Raw genomic sequence first — 22,809 nt, forward strand, 5'->3', positions numbered from 1 at the left:
GGAGTGGGGGCAGCTCCCGCGGGGGGCAGGGAGAGTGGAGGACACAACCAGGGCTCCGGGTCTCTGGGACGCTTCAGAGGCGCTGCCCCAGCTCCCCGCCTCTTGTGGCTGGGGTGGGGGCCCCCCCCCGGCCTACCCCGCCGCGACGTGCGCGGGCAGCGGGCCCTGTCCCCGGCTGCCCCCCAGGCCAGCAGCGGCCACTCCCCGGCGGGGGCGGGCTTTGCGCCGCGGCGGGCCTGGAGCAGGGCGGGGAGAATGGGGGCGCTCGCCCCGGCTGCGGCTGCCCTGGCCCTTCATAAATCCCCAGGGCTGAGCGGGCCCCGCCAGTGCGCTCCGGCCATGGAGTGGGCCGTGCTCCTCCTGCTGCCAGTGGCGCTCTGCGCGCTGCTCTACCTGCTGGGCCGCTGGCTGCTGGGCCTGGACGGCGACCTCACCCTGCTGTGGGCGGAGTGGCGGGGCAAGAGGCCAGGTAACCCCCCCCCCGTAGTGCCGTGCCCCGGGCCGCGCCAGGGGGCCGAGCCCTGCCCCATCCAGAGCTGGGCGCAAGAGCCGGTGGGGTAGAGCCTGGCGGGGGTAGCGCCAGCCTGTGCCTCAGTGGGGCTTTTGTGCCCCGGGGACGCTCATTCTAATCCGATTTAGCTAAAAAGGGGTGGATTCATTAAACTACGTTAAACCCCTTGGTGGACCCCAGTATTCACCATTTACGAGGCTGGATTCAACTAAACGGAATCGCTGCCTCTTTGATGGTGAAGAGAGTGTTCACACCGGAGTTTAATGCAGTTTAACTAATCCACTTTGGATACACACGTTATAGTTAATTTGGATTGTTTTCCTAAGTGCCCCAGTGTAGACAAGCTCTGGGGTAGACTCAAGGGAGTGTGTGGGGATGGGGGGTAAGGCTATGGGAAGAATGCTGGGATCGTTGCAGGGCTGTGGTCATGGTGTAGAAGACGGAGGGGGTCCTGGTGTAATGGTGGTGAGGAAAAGCTGTGGAGTAAGAGTGGGATAGTCACAGGAAAGCGTAGGTAGGGGTGGGATATTTAGGAGTCTCTCCCACATCCCTATTTATACTACCTTTTGAAAGAAACTGAAGGCTGGCAATAACCTGCCTCTGACCAGATAATGCTGATGTTTGTGCCCTGCACAGCTGTGGAAAAAACGGGGAAGAGGTCTTTTGAAAACATTTCTATATTCCTTATTAGTGCCAACCAACTGCTAGATGCTTCACAAATGTGCAGGGAATTAAAAAAGTCACATTCATACCTTTTGAAAAAGGCCAACTATTTAAACATTTTGACATTAGGGCAGAAAAGTTAATCAGCAAGACTTGTCCATCTCCCTAGTGTCTGAGTTCTCATCGGTGGACACGTGAAGATCTAATGGAGATAGTTATGGAAACTTCTGTAAGAGGTTTCAGTCTAGTTTTCAGTCTGTTTTAAATACATGCCCACCAATACAGGGCTAATAATTCTCTTTCTAGATTTATTCTAGTATGATGTCTAATTTGTTCATGTTGTTACTTTTATAGCATCACAAGCTTGCTAGGTATTCTACAGAACAAATAAGAGACTGCACTATTTAGAAAGAACAGAATGAATAAGGGTAACAAATAAAATGGGGGGATGGGGGTGAGATAGGACAAGGATTGCAACAGTTTACAAGAAAGTGTTACTGTTCCTCTGTCTCCTCCTGCTCCTGAATTTGCAAGCTGCTTAGGCCTTCTGTAAGTTTTCTTCTCTGTGTATCAGGCTAGCTTCCCCTCTTCAAATCCCTCTTCAGAGCTGACTGTCTTACTTTATCAATTAAATTCAGCCCAGGTGCTCAGTTTCCACTCTCATAAAAACTGTTAATTAAAAAGCCAATAAGGAAATTAAGCACACAACATGAACAGATTGTGTGTTTTCAAGCTCTCTGTATAATGTCCTCCCAAGAGTTTTCCCTTTCCCTTTCTTTATTGCCTTTCAGCACATCCTGATATCAGAAGGATTTCACAACCTGTGCCTTTTGATTTTAAGTTCAATAGGGTAGATAACAAGTATCTTACACTGTACAGATGCCATGTGCATCAATGTTAAAAAGTTCAATGTTAAATAACAGTTATAACTATTTGATGGATCTTTCTAACATAGTTTTCTTGGTTTTACATTTTGTTTTAGTGCTGTCAGGTTGTTTTATAGCTGTTCATCAGTCCCTCTCCCACTTATATATATTTTGGTCCTGTTTTGGTTCCCATATTTTATAGTAGCTACATGTAACCTGTTTTCAGGTGCAGATGCAGCCAACATATTCTCAGTTCTTTGATTGGACATAGGCCAGCAAAACTGGCCTTGTAGAAAGCAATGTTGATTCTACAAAAATGGATGCCTTGTGGCTTGTTTATTATTGGTAAGGCTCACAAGATATTGGGCATTGTATAAACATAAAGGAGGTATGGTCCCTGACTCAAAGAGCTGACAACCTATGGCTTGATACTGCAGGCTGCTTTGTGTGGTCAAACCCTATGCCTATGGGCAGTGATGAGCTGCCAAAATCTTAACAACAGGTTCCCTCCTCACCCTGTGAGGGGGTTGTTGCCCACCCCCACCCCCCAGGACTCCTGCCCCATGCAATCCCCCTGCGTTCCTTGACGCCCCCCCAGGACCCCTGCGCCATCCACCCCAGTCCCCTGACTGCCCCCAGAACCGGGCAGGAGGGTCTCGTGGGCCACCGTAGTGGGTGCCCACCCCACCCCTAAGAGCTAGAGGCACCTGCCGGGGGGTGAGGTGGGGAGTCCCGGTGGTGCTTACCTGGGGCAGCTCCCAGGAAGCATCTGGCAGGTCCCTCTGGCTCCTAGGGGCGGCGGAGCAGCCGCTCCCCTACTGATCACATCAAAAGTGGCGCCTCAGGCACCAACTCCCTGGGTGCTCGGGGGCTGGAGCACCCACGGGGAAAAATTGGTGGGTGCAGAGCACCCACCGGCAGCTCCCCGTCCCGCCCCAGCTCACCTCCGCTCCGCCCCCTCCCCTGAACCCACCACCCCGCTCTGCTTCTCCGTGCTGCCCCCCTGCCCACCCTCCCGGCTTCCCGCGAATCAGCTGTTAGGCGGGAAGCCTGGGAGGACTGAGAAGCAGGCCACAGCTTCCCACTCAGGCCGAGGGTGGCAGAGGTGAGCTGGGGCGGGGAGTGGTTCCCCTGTGCGCCCCTCCCCCCCCCCCGGGTTACCTGCTGCGGCGTGGGCAGCCCTCCTCACGCACCCCCCACCCCAGCTCACCTCCACCTCCCTGGGCCTGAGTGGGAAGCCGCTGCCTGCTTCTCAGCCTGCCCTGGCTTCCCATGCGAACAGCTGATTCGGGGTGGCGCGTTCAGGGGAGGAGGCGGAGGCAGAGCGGAGGTGAGCTGGGGCTGGGGGTGGGGCGGGGAGCTGCTGGTGGGTGCTCTGCACAGGGCTGGAGCACCCGTGGAGTCGGCGCCTAAGGTGCCACTTTTGGCTGGTTAAATTTAGAAGCCCTCTTAGAACCGGTTGTCCCTCGCGGAACAATCGGTTCTAAAAGGGCTTCTAAATGTTAACAACTGGTTCTAGCGAACCGGTGAGAACTGGCTCCAGCTCACCACTGCCTATGGGGCTCCACATGGACAGAGGGTCCAGCTGCTCCAAGTGGTTTGTAGGATTGGGGCCAAAGAATAAGGGTACAAGATGTAAATAGAAAGGTCAAAATGATGATCTGGCCATAGACATACAGGCAGCTTTGTGGAATCCGCTCATGACTTCAGTTTCACTGAGACTACTATTAAAATCCTGCTTTGAGGCTAAAGGGAGGCTCTATTTAAGCACTGCCAAGAAATCTATTTATGACTTCTTGAGGTCCCTTCCTCCTATTCTACTCAGTGCAGCATTCTGAAAGTTGATTATAACATCTTAACTAGAACACTGGCCAAAAGATTAGCACCTGTAATATAAAGAGGAAGAAGAAAAGGAGTACTTGTGGCACCTTAGAGACTAACCAATTTATTTGAGCATGAGCTTTCGTGAGCTACAGCTCACTTCATCAGATGCATACCGTGGAAACTGCAGCAGACTTTATATATACACAGAGAATGCATCTGATGAAGTGAGCTGTAGCTCACGAAAGCTCATGCTCAAATAAATTGGTTAGTCTCTAAGGTGCCACAAGTACTCCTTTTCTTTTTGCGAATACAGACTAACACGGCTGTTACTCTGAAACCTGTCATAAAGAGGAAGGTGGTCTTATGGTTAAGACCCTGGACTGGAAATTATAAGACCAGGGCATTTCTTCCCAGTTCTGCAACAGACTGAGTGATTAATTTGGGTGTTCTAGTAAGAACTGGTTCTTAACTGTGAGCCTTTGAAAATCAGGTTTTGCTCAAGTGCAGTATATTATGTGTAACTCTTTCACTAAGGCGATAATGGTTTTCAGCCTGGGGTCTGCAGACCCCTAGTGGTCCACAGACTATGCCTAAGATTGCCAAAGGGATCTGCATATCCATTTGAATTTTTTTTTTTTTCATTTGCAAACCCCTAAAAAGGTTGAAAACCACTGGTGTATAGCTAAGGAAGGCTGTGCTTAAGCTGTAGACTGAAACATTAAGGGTATGTTTACGCTGCATTTAAACATGCTGCAATAGTTTAAAAGAAAACAAAAACAGTGACATTGAATGTCAGAGCCTGGGTCAGCTGACTTAGGCTTGGGCTCTGGAGCTAAAAATAGCGGTGTAGACACTGGGGTGGAAGCCCAGATCCCACATTTGGGGAAGATCTCAGAGCCTGGGCTTCAGCCTAAGTGTCTACCCTTCAATTTTGTAGCCCTGCAGCTTCATTCCCTTGAGCCCAAGTCTTCTGCGGGCTAACTGTGGTTATGCTGCAGGTCTCTTGTTGCAGTTTAGACATACCTAGTATGTGCAGTTTGGCAGAGGCAAGATCTCCATAGGATTCCTTGGCTTGATTCCTTCGCTCAAACCTCTTGTGGTGCCAGAGGATTAAAGGAGGACTCCAGCATGCCTTTTAAGATGTGTGTGGGAGCCGTTCTCTGAAGCATGTTAGGAAGTGCATCGCTCCTTAAAAGTTTGAAAGGAGGCCTGCCTCCTGTGGAATTCCCTACTGTGTATAGGACAGGCTGTTCCAAAGGTGTTGAGCCAAATAGCTGCAAGTTGTGAAATGTAAACATGCTTTTGCTCAGCAATCAGAGCTTCAGATTGTCTCTCCCTGCATAGGTTTTTATGGTGATGGTTGGCTAATAGTCTCTGGATGCCTTGCAAAAAGGACCAAGGCAAGGCCGGGTCCAACCAGCTGACGTTCTTCCGCCTCCCTAAGTGGTTGCTAGGTAGTGTGTATGTGTGTGTACATACGCACACATGTGCCTTTCTTTACCCACTTCAGTCTCTTTAGTGGTTGGTTGCAGATATTGGGGGAAGGCTAGGCTAAAGAGATAAGTCTTGCACACCTTTTAGAAGACAGTGAGGTTTGTGGTCATTCATACCTCTTCCAGAAGTGTGTTCCATAGACTTGTGCCAGGTGATGGGAAAGTGTTATCCCTGCTTTCAGGAGTTTGACCCTTGAGAGTGACTGTTTCACTCCTGAGAAGTGTAACTCAGAGGATTGAGACACCTCCCTCAGTGAGAGATGGTCATTTGGGGTCCTTCAAGTTACCTACAATGATAATCTCTATTTTCAGAGTAGCAGCTGTGTTAGTCTGTATCCGTAACAAGAAAAGGAGTACTTGTGGCACCTTAGAGACTAACAAATTTATTAGAGCACAAGCTTTCGTGAGGTATGCATCCGATGACGTGAACTGTAGCTCACGAAAGCTTATGCTCTAATAAATTTGTTCAGTCTTTACGGTGCCACAAGTACTCCTTTTCTTTTTGCGAATACAGACTAACACAGCTGCTACTCTGAAAGTTATTGACAAATCTTTTTCAAACATGAGAATAACAATGGTGTCTTTAGACCATAAATAAGATCAACGTTCCATGCTAAAGGCTTTCTGAACTGCTAAACTCTCACATTTTGGACAAATTATTTCCATTCCACTTGCATATTGCGGGTCAAATTGTCAGCTGTTGTTAATGAAGTAAACAATAGTTGAGTATTTGTCTCGGTGTTGGAAAAACAAAAGGAAAACTTTAGCATATGCTAGATTGATAGAGCCCAAAAATCTGTCAGTGAATGAAAGCAGAGTGATATAAAGTTGCACATTCTTATTTTTTTAATATTCAGTATATGAAGCTACAAATAGGTAGGACCCTACCAGATTCACAGTTGGTTATGGTCAATTTCACAGCTAGGGGATTTGAAAATTGTTAAATTTCATGTTTTCAGATGTTTAAATCTGAAACTTCAGGGTGTTGTAACTGTGGGGGTCCCACCGAATCCAAAAGGAGATTGTGTGTGTGTGGGGGGAAGAGGGGTTGAAAACTTGTTGGGGGGGGGGCGCGTTTATTGGAATTGCCACCCTCACTTCTGTGCTGTCTTCAGAGGTGGACTCCAAAGGCAGCAACTGTGGAGCTTCCTGCAGCCTCAGAAGGTTCATCGGGGGGGTCTGATCTCCCCTGTGCTGCTGGGAGTTCCCCAGCCCGGGTCCCCTAGCTGCTAGTCCTTGCCAGTTGGGGAGGGACAAGACTTGCTCCTCCTCTGCATGGCTGCTCTTGGGTACCTCTCCCAGCTGCGGATAGCTCCGCATGCCCCCCACCTCACTTCTTGAACTCATCGCTCTGCAGCCGCAGGGGAAGGGGTCACTGTACAGGGTGTGTCCCCCCCCTTCCAGATGCAATCATTAACTTGTATCAATAAAATAAAGGTCATGTGAACTTGACAGGATTTATTGATTGACACTTTACAGCAGCATGTCACACCAAGACCTCAACTCATTGATTGTTAGATATGGTCATTGGGGAGGTTTTGTAGTGTAGTGATCTCAATTGATTGCCTACCCGAAGTCACCTGGATTACTGTAAAATGAGTGTCCAAAGTAAATCAAAAATAATTACTATAGCAGATCGTGTGAAAGAATTTGGAAGCCAAATTCTACATGCCGATGGTGACAAACTATTTTGTACAAGCTGCAATGTTTCATTGGATCACACGTTGGGCAACAGTTCAGCACCTCTTAAACTCGGAAACCCATAAAAGACTGCTGCAGATAGTGCACTTCTGGTAAACGAAAAATTTAAAAAAAAATCAAACAATTTCTTCTTTTTTAGAAGATGGCAGAGTGCTCTGATACCCGTCAAAAAGGCTCAAAAGTTTCAACAACCTGAAGCAGGGTTCCTAAAAGCAGTGCGTATTTCTGACCCTGCAAAAATGCACCTGTAGAAGGTGGATTTAACCTTGCTTACTGTAATTCTTGACTTTGATAAGAATTGTAGGCTGGAGATGCCTGCTTACAAAAATACTGCAAAAGAAGTGGACTGTAGTTTGCCTGTGCTGCAGTTTTGGAACTTAGTGGAAGGCTGAATCCCCCATCTTGGAAGGCTAGTTCAGCGCTGTCTGACAAATCCAACAAACTCTGTGGATGCAGAGACAGCCGTGTCTAACCACAGAAAGGTGTTTTCAGCACAGAGACAGGGAATGAGGGAAAGACAATTGCTGGATGCTCCATGTTGACATTCAATTAATGGTGAGCTTTGAAACCAGAACAGCCTGTGGGCCCCTCCCGCCCCCCCCCCCCCCCAGTTGTTTTTGTTAACTTAAGACTGTGGTTCTGAAGTTTGAGGTTACCAATTGAGATCACTACCCTACAAAACCATTTCAGATGCCGTATCTACCAATCGGAGAGTTGAGCCCTGAGTGTGATTTGCTGCTGTAAAGTGTCAATCAAAAAATTCTGTGAAGTGACTCATCTATCTATCTGTCTTTTTTTTTAAATAAGCTAATAATTGCATCTGGAATCAGGGGCAGTTCCCTGTACAATGTTCTCTCTCCAGGCAGCTGCAAAGGGAGGGGGACAGGAAGTGAGTGGGGAGGAGGGGTGTGGAGAGATACCTAAGAACAGCCCTGCAGGGAAAGAGCAAGTCCTGTTCTGCCTGGACTACCAGCTAGGAGCCCCATGCTGGGGCACTCCCAGCAGCACAGAGAAGATCAGACCCAACTCCACAACCCTTCTTCAGCTGCAAGAACCTCTGGGGCTGCTGCCCAGTCCCAGAGCATCCTACAGCAGGGGGAGGCACCCAGAGGTGGGACTCAGCAGCTGTGTGGGGTATGGACAAGTCCTGTCCCTCCCCAGTCCAGCTGGAACTAGGAGCCCCCTGGCTGGGGCACTCCTAGCACCAGGGGAAGATGGGATTTCACAGGGAAGGGGTTATTTCACGGTCCGTGACATATTTTTCACTGCAGTGAAATTGGTAGGGCCATACAAATACAGGTGGAAGTCAGCTATAACAGGGTTTAAAAGAACTGGATAAATTCATGGAGGCTAAGTCCATTAATGGCTATTAGCCAGGATGGGTAAGGAATGGTGTCCCTAGCCTCTGTTTGTCAGAGGGTGGAGATGAATGACAGGAGAGAGATCACTGATCATTACCTGTTAGATTCACTCCCTTTGGGGCACCTGGCATTGGCCACTGTCAGTAGACAGGATACTGGGCTGGATGGACCTTTGGTCTGACCCAGTGTGGCCATTCTTATGTTCAGTTCCAAAGTGTCTTTCCATGTGTGTGTTCCATCTATGTGATGGAAGCATGCCTATCATCACCATCATAAACATCTGTTAGTTATCTGCTGCCTGTGTTACCCAGGATTTTCAGAACCCAAAGCAGTGGTAATTTAACTGTTTTACTTCAGGCGGTGTCAGGAATAAATCAGTGGAAACACAGTGCTTCTGGCTGATTGAAATATTGATACAAGTAAGTGTGCTCTTTACTCCTGAGGGTATTCTATGCCTAAAAATTCTGTGCACAATATATTAAAATTCTGCAAGTTTTATTTGTCAATAAATAAATGCAGAGGCTCCAGCATGACAGTGGGGAGCACAGGCCACTGGCTGCACAAAGGTGGGAGATCACCCTGCAGCACTCCTAGCCCCGGGACACAGACTTAGCGGTGAGGCTGCATCTGATCCTGATGCAGCACAAGGCCTGGGCCTGCCCCAGAAACACCATGGAGCTCTGCCTCTCTGCGTCAGGCACACCAGGTTTGGGGCAGGCAGGCTCAACCAGGTAGGATCCAAGTGTGGAGGGGCTCAGTGTGGAGGGATTCAGGTGTGGGGTGAGATGATTCTGTGTGGGACAATCTGGGTGTAGGCAGCTCAGTGGGGAGGTCTAGGTGTGGGGATCTGGATGCACAGAGGCTTGTTTTGTGTGGGGGGGTGTTCAAAGTGCAGGGGAAATTGGACTGTGCAGGTGCAATTGGACTATGCAGGGGCTTCCAGGTGAAGGTGGTTGGGGCTCTGCAGAGGGGTCTTGGTGGTGGGGAAGTGGGGTTTGGTGGGGTGGGGGTCTGGGTATAGCTGGTTGGGGGTGTGGATGTGGGGGCTCAGGGTGGTGGTCTGGGTGCAGGGGTGGGGGTCGGGAGGCAGGGGTTCTGGGTGCAGGGGGGCTCCAGATGCAGGGGTTGAGGTTCAGTGGGGTGGGGTTTGGGTATGGAGGGGTAGGGGGGTTCTGGATGTACTGGGTGAGGCTTGGCAGGGGTGTCTGGGTATGGGTGGTCCAGATGTACAGGGGTTGGGATGGGTGAGCAGATCCCTGTACAGTGACCCCTCCCCCCACAGCTGAGGAGCAATGTGGGGAGGAAGCAGGGGAGGATGTAGTGCTTCCTGCAGCTGGGGGAGGTTTCTGGGCGTGGGTCTGAGTCTGACACAGCCCCAGTCACTTCTTGCAGGGGAAGAGGAAGTCCCATCCTCTCCTGCCTCCAGCCCAGCTGGGACTAGCAGCTGATCCTGGCTCAGGGTAGGAGCCACAGGCTGGGGTGTCCCCAGCCCCGCAGTGACACCCCAGCTGGCTGCTCCGGGTACCTGAAACAATGTACCTGCACAGCTAGGGAGAGGTGCATGACTGCTCTTGCAGCTTCCCTTTGCTTCCCTATCAGTAATCTTTTTCTATGGGAAAGCGAAGAAGTCTGCAGGGGACATGAATTCTGTACATGCACAATGGTGCAAAATTCTCCCAGGAGTAGCCCTTATCTGAAACTACTATTTATTCGATTTAAGCACACACAGACAGAAACAATAGGTTTAGAACACCCCAAATTACCTAGAATCTGTGAGATGTTATCGAATAATTAGCAGCAGGTCAGCGATAGCCGGTCACTTTCCTGCCACGGAGTATGGTGTCAAAAAGTCTCTCAGGATAGCTTCAGAGAACTACTCCAAAGCACACTCTATTATCTAGTCTTTTTATAACTAGCTTTTACAAAATACAGAGCTCATACTGGGTCATCACCACTCCTAATTCCACTAAACTACTTACCAACAAAACAGCCTAAGATTGTTAGGAGTATGTCTACACTGCACTTACATCCGTAAAACTTTCGTTGGTCAAGTGCATAAAAAACCCTCCTCCCTGACTGACAAAAGTTTTACTGATGAAGAGTGCTGGTGTGGATGGTGCTTTGTCAGTGGGAGACGCTCTCTTGCCGACAAAGCTACCGCCCCCTTGTTGGGGGTGGTTTTATTTTGTTGGCACAAAGAGCAACTACACTGTGGTCCTTACAACAGCTCTGCTGTAAGGGCACAGCTCTGCCACTGTAAGGAGTGCAGTGTAGACATAGCCTTAGTCATAAGCTGCTATATCAAAGGTGCCCAAACTCAAGATCTTCAACCACTTACTTTTTTTTTGTCTCAATTTGTTGACTCTCTTCTCCGCTCCTCTCTTTCTGATTAGAAGAAACTGCAAGCCTGCAGCCAACATTTGACCTTGCCTCCAGAAGCCCTGCTTATTCAAATGAACCCTTACCTATATGGTGTTCTGTTTTATTAATTCATGGTGGCTGAATGCACACAGTATGATTGCAATTAGCTTGATCAAATTCTGGGGTAACTTTACCCCCAATTACAGGGCAACACCTGTGTCATGCTGCCCTATCAGTTATGTTCTTACGGCAAGAAAATGAAATTTAGATGTATTTGCTATTTGTAGGATGACCTTTTTCGGACACGTGTCTAAAAATACTGAACATCACGACTTTATCAACTAAGCAAACATTTATCAAGTTATGTTTAAAAACAAACAAACGCAACCAAAACCAAACCTGGACCAAAGATCAGAGGATACAAGTGATAGAAAAACACAAGATAAGCCTGCCAACTCAAACATGGTTAAAACTGTGCTCATAGATTTCCACCTCCTGTCCCAGGACAAAATGTATTGAACTTTGTCCATAACATGTGTGTGCTATACAACACAAATATAATGGAGATCATCTATGTAAGGGAGGAATAAGAAGAGGTCTCAGACTTTCATAATATCTCTTTGAGTGTAGTCCTCAGTTTCACTAAAGCTTACTTAAAAGGATCTCCAATTTCTCAGAATTGGACCATACTTTAGCGGATATAGCAATATTCTGAGGATGCAATCGAAGCCAAGCAGTTAGGGTCAAACAACTTTCTGTGCTATAAATGTGACAAGGAGAGCAAGAGCAGTATATCCTTTGGGTGCGTCTCGTCTATTGAAACAAACTAGGAGAGTTTTCCCCAAACCTGAGGAAAAGATAATTATAACTGAGTAGAACTTCTTATAATGCATCAAAGGTATCCTCTTTGACTTAAGCAGAATGCAAATGTGGGAAAGGAGCATTGATGACTACTGCCTTAGCTAAAAGAAAAGGAGTACTTGTGGCACCTTAGAGACTAACCAGTTTATTTGAGCATGAGCTTTCGTGAGCTACAGCTCACTTCATCAGATACATACCGTGGAAACTGCAGCAGACTTTATATATACACAGAGAATATGAAACAATACCTCCTCCCACCCCACTGTCCTCTCTCAAAGTAAAATGGAATCACTGAGCCTTGTTGTAAGTCTTCATGGGAATATTATCCCAGTGGATTAGAAACTGACAGCCTTCTAAGTGGAAGCTATGGTCAATTGTCTTAGCACAGCAGTTCGGTGCTTTTGTAGCAATAAGTGCTTTCTAAACTAAATTTTGATCACATTTGAAATCTATAACTGAAACTTATTTAAAATCACCTTCTGGTGGTCACTGTGCTTCTAAAAAGATATGACCGTGGCATGTAGGGACTCTCAGAGGAATCACAAGTCCGTGTCAATTCTGCTTTATTACCAACTAAACAGACACTTTTTAAACAGCTCATGCTCTGTGGTGTTTTTGGGAGGAGGGATGTGTACTGTACGAAGGGGCTAACATCTGGGCTTAATGTAAAAAGGTCTCTAGATTCTGCCACCCATTCTCATGCTGAGTAATCGCTTCTCTCACTTAATAGCATGGATTGCAATAGTTGCAGATGAAGGTACTATTCAGTCTGGGTACATCTACATAGCCACTGGGAAGTATGATTTCCATCTTAAATAGATAGACGCATGCTAATTCTGCTTGAGCTAGTGCCTAAAAACGGCAGTTTGCCCACGTTTCTCCAGCTAGCTGCCGAAGCAAAGTCCTGCCCGATCCCCTAGGTCTGCACTTGCTCAGTCTCAGCTGCAGCAGCATAGGCAACGGGTACAGTGCTGTTTTTAGGCACTAGCTCCATCAGAACTAGGGCATATACTTCTACTTGAGCTGGGAATCCTGCTTCCCCACGGCTATGTAGATATACCCTCTGAGTAAGGGTTGCAGAATCTGGCCCAAGTGGTGCTGCTGCTTGTAATAAACACAGATTGCAATCTGAGGGGTATACACAGCGCATGTAAGAATGGGGAAGGCAGGTTAATAGCTGTAAAACAGTTAATATAAAGTTCCAGGGTATACATTACATCTGGAGTCAGGCTGTAAGTTCTATCATTGGCAGATGAGGGGAGTTTGTCTCAGACTGTAGACCAGGGATCGGCAACCTTTGGTACGCGGCCCATCAGGGAAATCCACTGATGGGCCGAGATGGTTTGTTTACCTGCAGCGTCTGCAGGTTTGGCTGATTGTGGCTCCCACTGGCTGCGGTTTGCCGTTCCCGGCCAATGGGAGCTGTGGGAAGCAGCGTGGGCCAAGGGATGTGCTGGCCACCACTTCCCACATCCCCCATTGGCCTGGAACAGCAAACCGCGGCCAGTGGGAGCTGCAATCAGCTGAACCTGTGGACACTGCAGGTAAACAAACTGTCCCAGCCCACCAGCGGATTTCCCTGACAGTCCGTGTGCCAAAGGTTGCCAGTCCCTGTTGTAGGCATTTGTTTGTCACCCACGTATGTAGCTGAATGCTTGATAGCTCTGGTTCTAGAGCAGGGGTGGGCAAACTTTTTGGCCCGAGGGCCACATCAGGGTGCGAAACTGTATGGAGGGCTGGGTAGGGAAGGCTTTGCCCCCCAAACAGCCTGGCCCCTGCCCCCATCCGACCCCTCCACTTCCTGCCCCCTGATTGCCCCCCTTAGGTCCCCCACCCATCCAACCCTCCCCCCACCCCCACTCCTTGTCCCCTGACTGCCCCCTCCCGGGACCCCTGCCCCAACTGCCTCCCTCCCCCCCTCGCCCCAAACCTCTGCCCTATCCAACCGCCCCCTTACCATGCTGCTCAGAGCAGCATGTCTGGCAGCTGGGCCACCCGGCTGGAGCCAGACACACTGCTGCACTGCCCTGCATGAGCGCATAGCCCCGCCGCTCAGAGCACTGCCCGTGCGGCGTGGCTGCGGGGGAGGGGGAACAGCAGGGGAGGGGCCGGGGGCTAGCCTCCCAGGCCAGGAGCTCAGGGGCCAGGTCTCTACAGTCCCGCGGGCCACCTCTGTTCTAGAGAATGAACATGGATTGGGAAATGTGCTCTCCTCAGAGTGGATAAGCATAGCCAGTTTAAGGTGACTGTTGCACTTGGTCTAAATATGAAGAACAATTCCATCCGACTAACCTACCCTGGGAAGTGTGAACACTCTCTTAAACTATGGTGGTTCAGATCTCTAAATTTCTCCCATCTCCTCCTCTTCCACTGGTGAAATGAAATCGAGGCCTTGTGTTTATACAGGAGCTATGAAACTCCAGGAAAAAATCCAAACTGCACCAGAGGGATTTCTTAGCTGGCTGACACATACTGCTATGCTGCACAACCTCTCATGCATGTTGTGTATCAGAGCACAATAGTTAACCATTAACACAATTCTATTGTAATTCTTTATTTTAAAACACTCATTTAAAAATGAACCATTAAAAGTTCTTCTCAACAAAAACACATACTGGAACAAATCAGTTCTATGACTGGTCTCCAACAGTATTCTATTCCAAGCTCTTCACAGAAGAGCAACACCCAAATTGATCCAAATGTACTTGCCAAGATGCAATACCATTGTGACGCTGAGCCAGTGAGGGATAAGCAGCCAGCAGGCTAAGTGATCCAAAATCAACCTTTAAGACATTAGAAAAGTATTGAAATGGTAACCAGGGCCATTCCTTGTAGATGGTTATCAAAGCCATGTTAAATAGATGGGAGTTCTGTATTGTTGGAGAACTAGAAGAGAATACTAATTGTATTTGTGTTTACCTAGATCTGTTAGAAGTATAACAATGTGATCTAATAAACTTTTAGATGCTAAACTTCTGTTTCTGTCTGTAATGTTTCATTATTATATTCTATTGATTCAGAGATCAAAAGGGAATATTGACAATTAGATGAAACTGGTGGTGCAATAATATCATTGTCTTTATTTCTCTTTGAAGTTTGTAGTAAGCTACCTATGAACCTTTCAAAAGTTAATTGCCTTATGCTAATCAATGCAACTGGTTATCAGTGTATGCCTAGGAAAGAGATTTACTTCAGAGCAACAATGTAATTACCTATTCATCATCCAAGGAATGCCTGCTGTGGTCACTTTCTGCCAAGAGGTTTGTCAGCTGAGCTTCAGCTATAAAAACTTTAGAGCCTCATCCTTTATCTCAGATCTGCTTAAACTTTGTCAGGGGAAACTCAAGCCACAAGACTGAGGTCTCCTTGTATGTCCTGGATTATCCCTGCAACTTTTCATGGAAGAATTTGAACAAACTGTGCACATGGACTGCCTATTGGACTATAACCTATTGAACTGATTTTGGAAGGACTCTTACAGATCAGCAGTTCACCATCTCTGCTACGAAACTGACCTAAGAACTTTATTCATGTCTGTATATATAATAAATTTTAACCACGGTAACTTTTTCTTTTTAATAAATCTTGTTTTAGTTAATAAGAATTGGCCGTAAGCATGTATTTAGGTGAGATCTGAAATATTAGTTGACCTGGAGGATATGGTGTCTGATTTCTTGGGACTGGTAGAACTTGATGAATAAGGCTTTAAATAACCCTCATTATGTAGGCTTGACTGGGTGGGAGCCGAAGGCTGGATTGCTTAAAGGGAACTGTATTTTAGCTCCATAGTGACCAGTTAGGTATTACAGAAGCTGTTTTGTTACTGGCTTGGTGAATCTAATTATTAGAACAAATCACCAGTTTGGGTGATTATCTTCCCTGTTCTTCACAATTTGCCCCGATTGAGCATTCTCAGTGTGGCCCCTCCAAAGACCATGATCACTTTGGTGTAGTCTGGTTAGGATATACATTACCACAGGTCAATTGGGTTTTGGGTCAGAAACACATACTTGTCAAAAGTTAATTGATATTGAGAGGTTAAAGATTAATTACGAGTGAACCATATTCATATGATCTTTCAGAAAAACCCTTGAAGAGTTGTGCTCACAAAAGGGGCTGTCTTTTAAGGAAAATGTTCTCAGATCAAGACCTGAAAAATCTGTTTAAAAGACCGTGACCAGAAAGCAGGGTCTCCATCTGCATCTGTCCCAGATGCAGTGGCTGCAATAGAAGCAGTTAGAACACTAGCAGTGAAAAACAAATAGCAGTTAGAGCATGAAGCAAAACTGGCAGATCTTCGATTGCAGGAAAAGCAAAATATTACAGAAGAAGCTGACAGGAGAGCCAAAAAAGCTTACTACTGACATCTAGCAGAGGCTGAAATTGAAAAAGCTGCTCAAAGGAGGCTGGAACAGGCACGTAGAAAGCAGGTAGAAGCTGCTACACTCCAGCTCTAAGTCCTGAGAGAGCAAAAGAATCTGCCACATCCTGGAAATCGATGTCATCTCAATAGCAAAAATTTGGAGAGGATTTGTCCTATTCACAAAGATACTGAGGATATAGAGGAATTTCTGTCTATCTTTGAATGTCTGTGTGAAGTTCATCCTATTCCAGATGGGCAGAAGATGCCTGTCCTGGTGATTGAGATAATCTTCTGGCCAGTGTTCTGATTGGCAATGACATTATAACTAGGTTGCATCCAGTTTAATGTCATAACTAGGGACTGGGTGATTATGACACTTCCATCTTGTCTGTTGTTGGGTAAGGATATGACAACTTTATTTCATCAGGCTGATATGACCAGAGCGCACAAGGAAAGCATGAAGGTGATTGGACTGTTACCCGCTACCCATGTAGAAAATTGTGACAAGGAGGGAATTGGAGCTAATTATTAGAATAACCCACCAGTTTGGGGGATCCTTTGCCCTATTCTTTGCTGTTTGCCCTGATTGAGCATTCTCAGTATGGCCTATTCAGTGACCATGGTCACAACCATAATATAGGGGAATATATATATATATATATATATATATATATATATATATATATATATTTAACCTCAGCTGAACAGTGGCAGTGAATCAGTCCTAAATAGCTGGGGGATGGGAAATCTGACCAGTAGGAGAGAGGAGATTAATTTTCAACAGCAAAGGGAAGCGGGGACAAAAGTGTGTCTATGCTGAGAGGACACATGCAATATCTTTGGTGGTTCAACAAATATTATTTAATTATGTAGGTTTCTTTTTTTGGGATGGGTGGAGGAAGGGTGCGTGTGTGTGTGTCCTCAAGATGGCTAACAAAATCAGAGTTTGCGGTGTGTTGGGATAAGCTATAGGGAAAAATATGTATAAAAATAGTATGATTGTATAACTTAAAGACTGCACTGTAATGTGCAAAAGGGTGAAATTAAGGTTGCATGTGCCCTTAACTGTGGAACTTCTTGATCTTCTGAGCACTTATCCATGTAACCTTAATAGCTGGTTATACACTGACAAGTGACTTTATAATAATGCTATTGTGAGGTTCCATGTTTCTGTATAAACTGTGCAAATTTGAATCGCTGCCAACAGTGATTCATAAACTGCTTTCTTGGTCATTTCAACAGAAAATGAACTGCCTGACAAGGTCGTCTGGGTGACAGGGGCCTCAAGTGGAATTGGAGAAGAGTTAGCTTACCAGCTAGCAAAGATAGGGGCTCTAGTTGTGCTTTCTGCAAGAAGAGAGAATGAATTGGAAAGGGTGAAACAGAAGTGTCTTGGTAAGTAAAAAAAGTAACTTCCATATTATTGATCTGACTTTTGCCATTATAGAAGTGTTGTAAAAAAACTTAATCCATACAACAGGAATACATTCATAATTAAAGGAAGTTATGAACTTACATTTATTATAACCTAGATGCTTTGCTTTGAGTTTTGTGTATTTTTAGAAAGCTCCAGCTGAAGGATGCAATGTTACAGGAGCAGTAAATGAAAAATGTTTAGGTGCTAAAGTTGCAGATGCATGCGTAGGCACCTAGTGGGATTGTCAAAAGCACTTATCTGCAGTTTTAGGCAATTTAACAGTCTGGGCCTTTTTCTCTTGAAAATAAGAGGGTATTTTCAAAAGGAACACAAGGCACTGTGCCAACAGGGTGGGGTCATGTGGAAATTCTGGCAGGCTCTTAGTGTAAAAGTTAAGCAATAATTGAGCTGTCCAAGATATGCAGCTAAAATTGTCTTTGTGGCAGTTTGTAATCTTCAGTACCATCTTATAGCACAGAGGTGGGCAAACTACAGCCTGCGGGCCACATCCAGCCCATGGGACCATCCTGCCCAGCCGCTGAGCTCCTGGCCTGGGAGGCTGTCCCTCCCTCCCCCGGAGCCATGCCGCTGCGCGGCACAATGCTCTGGGTGGCAGGGCTGCAGAGCTCGGCCTGACCCGGTGCTCTGTGCTGCGCGGCACAGCTACCTGTCCTGGTGCAGCCATGCTGCCAGCCACCGGCGCTCTAGGCAGCGCGGTAAGGGGGTAGGGAGCGGGTTGGGCAGGGGAGTTTGGGGGGTGGTTGGGGGCTTGGATAGGGGTCGGGGCAATCAGAGGGTGGGGAATGGGGGCAGGTGTCCTGGGTGGGGGCAGTCAGGAAGGAGAAGAGGGGTTGGATGGGGAGGGCTGGTGGGGCAGTTAGGGGTGAGGGGTCTGGGGGTGGTCAGGGGACCGAGAGCAGGTCCCCGGCGGGCCATCAGGGAACAGGAGGGCAGGAGTCCTGGAGGGGCCATCAGGGGGTGAGAAGCAGGAAGGTCAGACGGGGCAGGGGCAGGGCAATGCCTGGCTGTTTGGGGAGACACAGCCTCCCCTAACCGCCCCTCCATACAATTTCAGGAACCCGATGCGGCCCTCAGGCCAAAAAGTTTGCCTGCCCCTGTTTATAGCACCTAAACTTCTTGGTGGGTGTAAGTAGCTCAGACTCCCTGTTACAGATGGGTGTGAGACTATGCTGCTATAGTCCCTGTTGTGTAGACATGGCCTCACTAAACAACAGAAACATTCAGGGGTCCAGTCTGCCTTCAACATGTTTGAACAGGGTAACTACAAGGTTGCACAGGTGTCGCTGAGGAAATCATTTACCCTGCGGAATATTTTACTGGTATTGATGAATGACATGCCAACAGCAGTGACTTCAATCTCAACAAAATGAGGTTACTGCATCCTGGTGCACAAGCAGGGACTCCGTATTTGTGGCAAAGGTTAGGTCTAATGAAAAAACACTTGCTGGAGGCAGGAACAATGTCCAACAGAGTATTTGCCCAGCATTGTGGAAACGAGGTCAGTCTAGCCTGCATATATTGGATTGCTATAAATGTAATCATTAACAAATCCTGCTGCAGCCCTCTACTTGCTCTGTAGTGTGCAGATGATGGAAGGAGAAAGAGATTAATGTAGTTATGGCCCAGAAACAATCGAAGATGAAAGAGAATTAGTTACCAGGTGGACTCTAATTAAAAACACGTAAAACACACAAAAATAGACATTAAGATGTGGGGGAAGGGAATAATTTTGTTGCCTTTGCTGTGTGAAGAAGACTCTCAAGCCACTATTTAGGAAGCAAGCTCAGTGCAACTGTGAGAAAGGTCAGTTGTTCAAAACAATAGAAAAGCTGATGCATTCAGCATGAAGACTTGGAATTGATGGCACTTGGCTTTGCTAACATATTCATCAGCCTGAAAGCATCCTAAAGAGCACGCAGTGTAATAAACAGACATAGATGATGCAATAGTGAAAATATCTTATGAGATGCATTTAAGCCTCCTCAAATCCTTCTTCATAACAAGAAGAAATTAACAAACGCAGGCGTTCTGCTTTACCATAAAAAAGTACTGTTAACAAAAGAAACGGCAGCTTGACAGTGTGGGACTGGGGATTGGTCCAGGAGGAGAGGTGGTGTCTATAGGGTCCATCCCCTGCCCTCTCCCGAAGAGTGTGGATTCTCTGGCTCAAGCTGATGAAACTGCTCAGAATGGCAGGGCGGGCTTAGAAGTTTTGGGATCTGTGACTGGCATGGAACAAACTCTGGCTAGCTTTACACTACATTTTTTTGCTGCTGAAATAAAAGCAGAAAGTTGCCAGCACAGATTTTAAGCTATATAATCTGAGTGCACTTGCTGTGGAAACTGAGATAAACAAAACCACTTTTGAGGATGGAACCATGTCTTAATGTATAAGAGGGAAGCCAGTTTGTTACTGAATGTCTATGCCGTTTGCTTAGTACTTGGTTTGCCAACTAAAACTCTTACAGAAATAGTTGAGGCTTTTGTGTTTATATGCTTCCTTTCTCTCCTTTTGAAAGGAAAAGAACCTGTCTTCAGAAAATATACTGTCTGAATGGCCTTCCCAGTAAGGCCTATGTGGTTCATTAGTGATAAGATTGTGATAGGATGTCTTGGAGCACTGCATGGCCTTCTGATGCTTTTCTTATTCTTGTGGGAAGTACTTAAGATCATTCACATGTTTCCCAGCCAGAGGGCATTAAAAATAGCCACTGAAGTCACACTAACCTTCCCTGACTCTCTGGTTCTTGTCAATTAACCTTACAAGTTTACTGGGATTTGATCTCAAGTGGCCTAATGTTCATTTTTGTGTGTCTCTCTCTCTTTGTAAAACTTCGAAGTAACGCTTAATATCTGAGGGCTTGCCCACATGTCAAATTAATGTGTGGCAAGCCCAGGTGTGAATCTACTGTGTATCAGCTTGCAGTTCACTAGCTTGCCATGTGAATGAGGCCTTACTCCCTATGAAACTCATGAGCACGCTCTAGTGGTTACGCTTGTGAATTTTCCTCTGTGCCTTAATTTTTCATGACTATAAAACATTTAAAAAAAAAATAAAAATTAATGTTCAGCTTAAAAAGACAGAACACTAAGGGTATGTCTACACTATGAAATTAGGTCGATTTTTTTTTTATAGAAGTTGATTTTTTGGAAGCAGTTTTATACAGTCGATTGCGTGTGTCCCCAGTAAGCGCAGTAAGTTGGAGGAGTGCGTCCACTTTACTGTGGCTCGCGTCGATTTTTGGAGCGGTACACTGAGGGTAGCTATCCCACAGTTCCCACAGTCTCCACCGCCCATTGGAATTCTGGGTTGAGCTCCCAATGCCTGATAGGGCAAAAACATTGTCGCGTGTGGTTTTGGGTACATGTCGTCAGTTGCCCCTCCCTCCCTCTGCCTGCCGTTGCTTTCACAGAGGATCGTTTCGCAGCTTTTTTCCTGGGTTAACCATGCAGCTGCCATAGCACTGCAAGCGGGAGCCCGCTCAGCTCAGTCACCACTGCTGTTGCGGGCAAGACTACTGTGGGGGCTGCTGTGATCCAAGTAGCCAATGCAATCACTGACGTTCTGTTATCAAGGGTAGTGACTCTGGAAAATGTGCAAGCCTTTTTTGATTTTTAGGTGCATCATATTCCTGTCCTTTGTCGCTGGTGAAGAAATCTTTCAGCCGTACATTCCACGTGTAACAGCTCCAGGGCTCCTGCTCTTTTGCCTTGGCCACATAGCAGCAGCTCCTGGGTGCCTTCGCATCAATGGTGAACGGCTCCACCACTTCCGCTGCAACTCTGCTATCCTGATCTGTTGCAACTCTGCAGCAGACAGTGCAGTAGGACTGCTAGCCGTCCTCATCAATGGTGTCTTGCTCGCGCCACCGCTTCCGCTCAACTCTGCTATCCTGATCTCCTGCCTCAGGCTGCTCTCCCAGCCAGCAGCACTGTGCAGTCGTGCCTACCCCTTGCTCCCATGGCTCAGAAGCCTGGACAGTAGTAAGGAGCAGTTCAACTATAGGCTGAGCAAGTGCCGAATGGTGGTAGAATGTGCCCTTGGATGTTTAAAAGCTCGCTGGCACTGTTGGTCAGACCTCAGTGTAACCAACATTCCCATTGTTATTGCTGCTTGCTGTGTGCTCCATAATACCTGTCAGAGTAAGGGGCAGACGTTTATGGCAGGGTGGGAGGTTGAGGCAAATCGCCTGGCGTCCGATTTTGAGCAGCCAGACACTGATTAGAAGAGCACAGCAAGGCGCGCTGCGCATCACAGAGACTTTGAAAACCAGTTTCATGACTGGCCAGGCTACAGCGTGACAGTTGTGTATTTCTCCTTGATGCAAACCCGCCCCCTTTGTTGATTTTAATTCCCTATCAGCCAACCACCCTCCCCGCTTTGAAATAAAGTAACTATTGTTTTGAAACCACGCATTCTTTCTTAATTTAAAAAAAAAAAATTGAGATAACGGACAAGGTAGCCATGGGTGGTTTTGGGTATGTCGTCAGTGACCATTCCTTCCCTCCCTCCGTGAAAGCAACAACAGACAATCATTTCTCATCCTTTTTTCTGGATTACCCAGGCATACGCCAGAGCACTGGAAGCGGGAGCCAGTTCCGATCACTGCTGCAGTTGTGAGCATTGTAAACACCTCGCATTTGCCCTTGGAGATTTTGGCATCTATATTGGCATTACATCTTCTGGAACGGAGTTCTGGTAGCACGGATTCGTGTCCCCATACAGCGATCAGATCCAGTTCCTCCTGTTCGGTCCATGCTGGAGCTCTTTTGCGATTCTGGGACTGCATGGTTACCTGTGCTGATGAGCTCGCCATGCTGGCCAAACAGAAAATGAAATTCAAAAGCTCCCGGGGCTTTTCCTGTGTACCTGACTAGTGCATCTCAGTTGAAAGCGCTGTCCAGAGCGGTCACAATGGAGCACTCTGGGATAGCTCCCGGAGGCCAATACTGTAGAATTGCGTCCACACTACCCCAAATTCGACCCAGCAATGTCGATTTTTAGTGCTAATCCCCCTCGGAAGGAGTACAAAAAAGATTTTAAGAGCCGATTAAGTTGACAAAACTGGCTTTGTCATGTGGACGGGTTCAGGGTTAAATCGACTTAACACTGCTAAATTTGACCTAAACTCATAGTGTAGACGAGGACTTAGTGTCTTTCATTTGTTTTAACACCCAAATAATGTACCTACACATACAAATTTTATTTTAATCCTTTTTCTGCCTTTAGGAGCTGTTTCTGTAGTCCAATAGCATTAACCATATTCAAGGTTCTCCAGCTTCTGGCTCAGGTATTGTGTATGTAGGTTGGCCATTACCGCCCCCTGCCTGTCATGGAAAGGACAATACCCTGCATGTTCTCAGGAA

General features: G+C 47.0%; 1 protein-coding gene across 2 annotated transcripts in view; it reads left to right on the forward strand.

Moving 5' to 3' along the window:
- The first annotated feature begins 218 nt into the window (after positions 1-218).
- DHRS7 (dehydrogenase/reductase 7) overlaps positions 219-22,809 on the forward strand; it is a 35,790-nt gene continuing 13,199 nt past the window's right edge. The window contains exons 1-2 of one of the 2 annotated variants that reach the window (XM_077819532.1): positions 219-469; positions 17,247-17,399. In XM_077819532.1, coding sequence (XP_077675658.1) covers positions 256-469; positions 17,247-17,399 — 367 coding nt within the window. In that variant the 5' untranslated portion in view covers positions 219-255. Of the gene's footprint in view, positions 470-14,532; positions 15,203-17,246; positions 17,400-22,809 lie in introns of those variants that run through there. The other variant, XM_077819533.1, reaches the window with a different exon arrangement.

This window comes from Eretmochelys imbricata, chromosome 6 (assembly GCF_965152235.1).
Source record: "Eretmochelys imbricata isolate rEreImb1 chromosome 6, rEreImb1.hap1, whole genome shotgun sequence".
In the NCBI taxonomy this organism is placed as follows: Eukaryota; Metazoa; Chordata; order Testudines; family Cheloniidae; genus Eretmochelys; species Eretmochelys imbricata.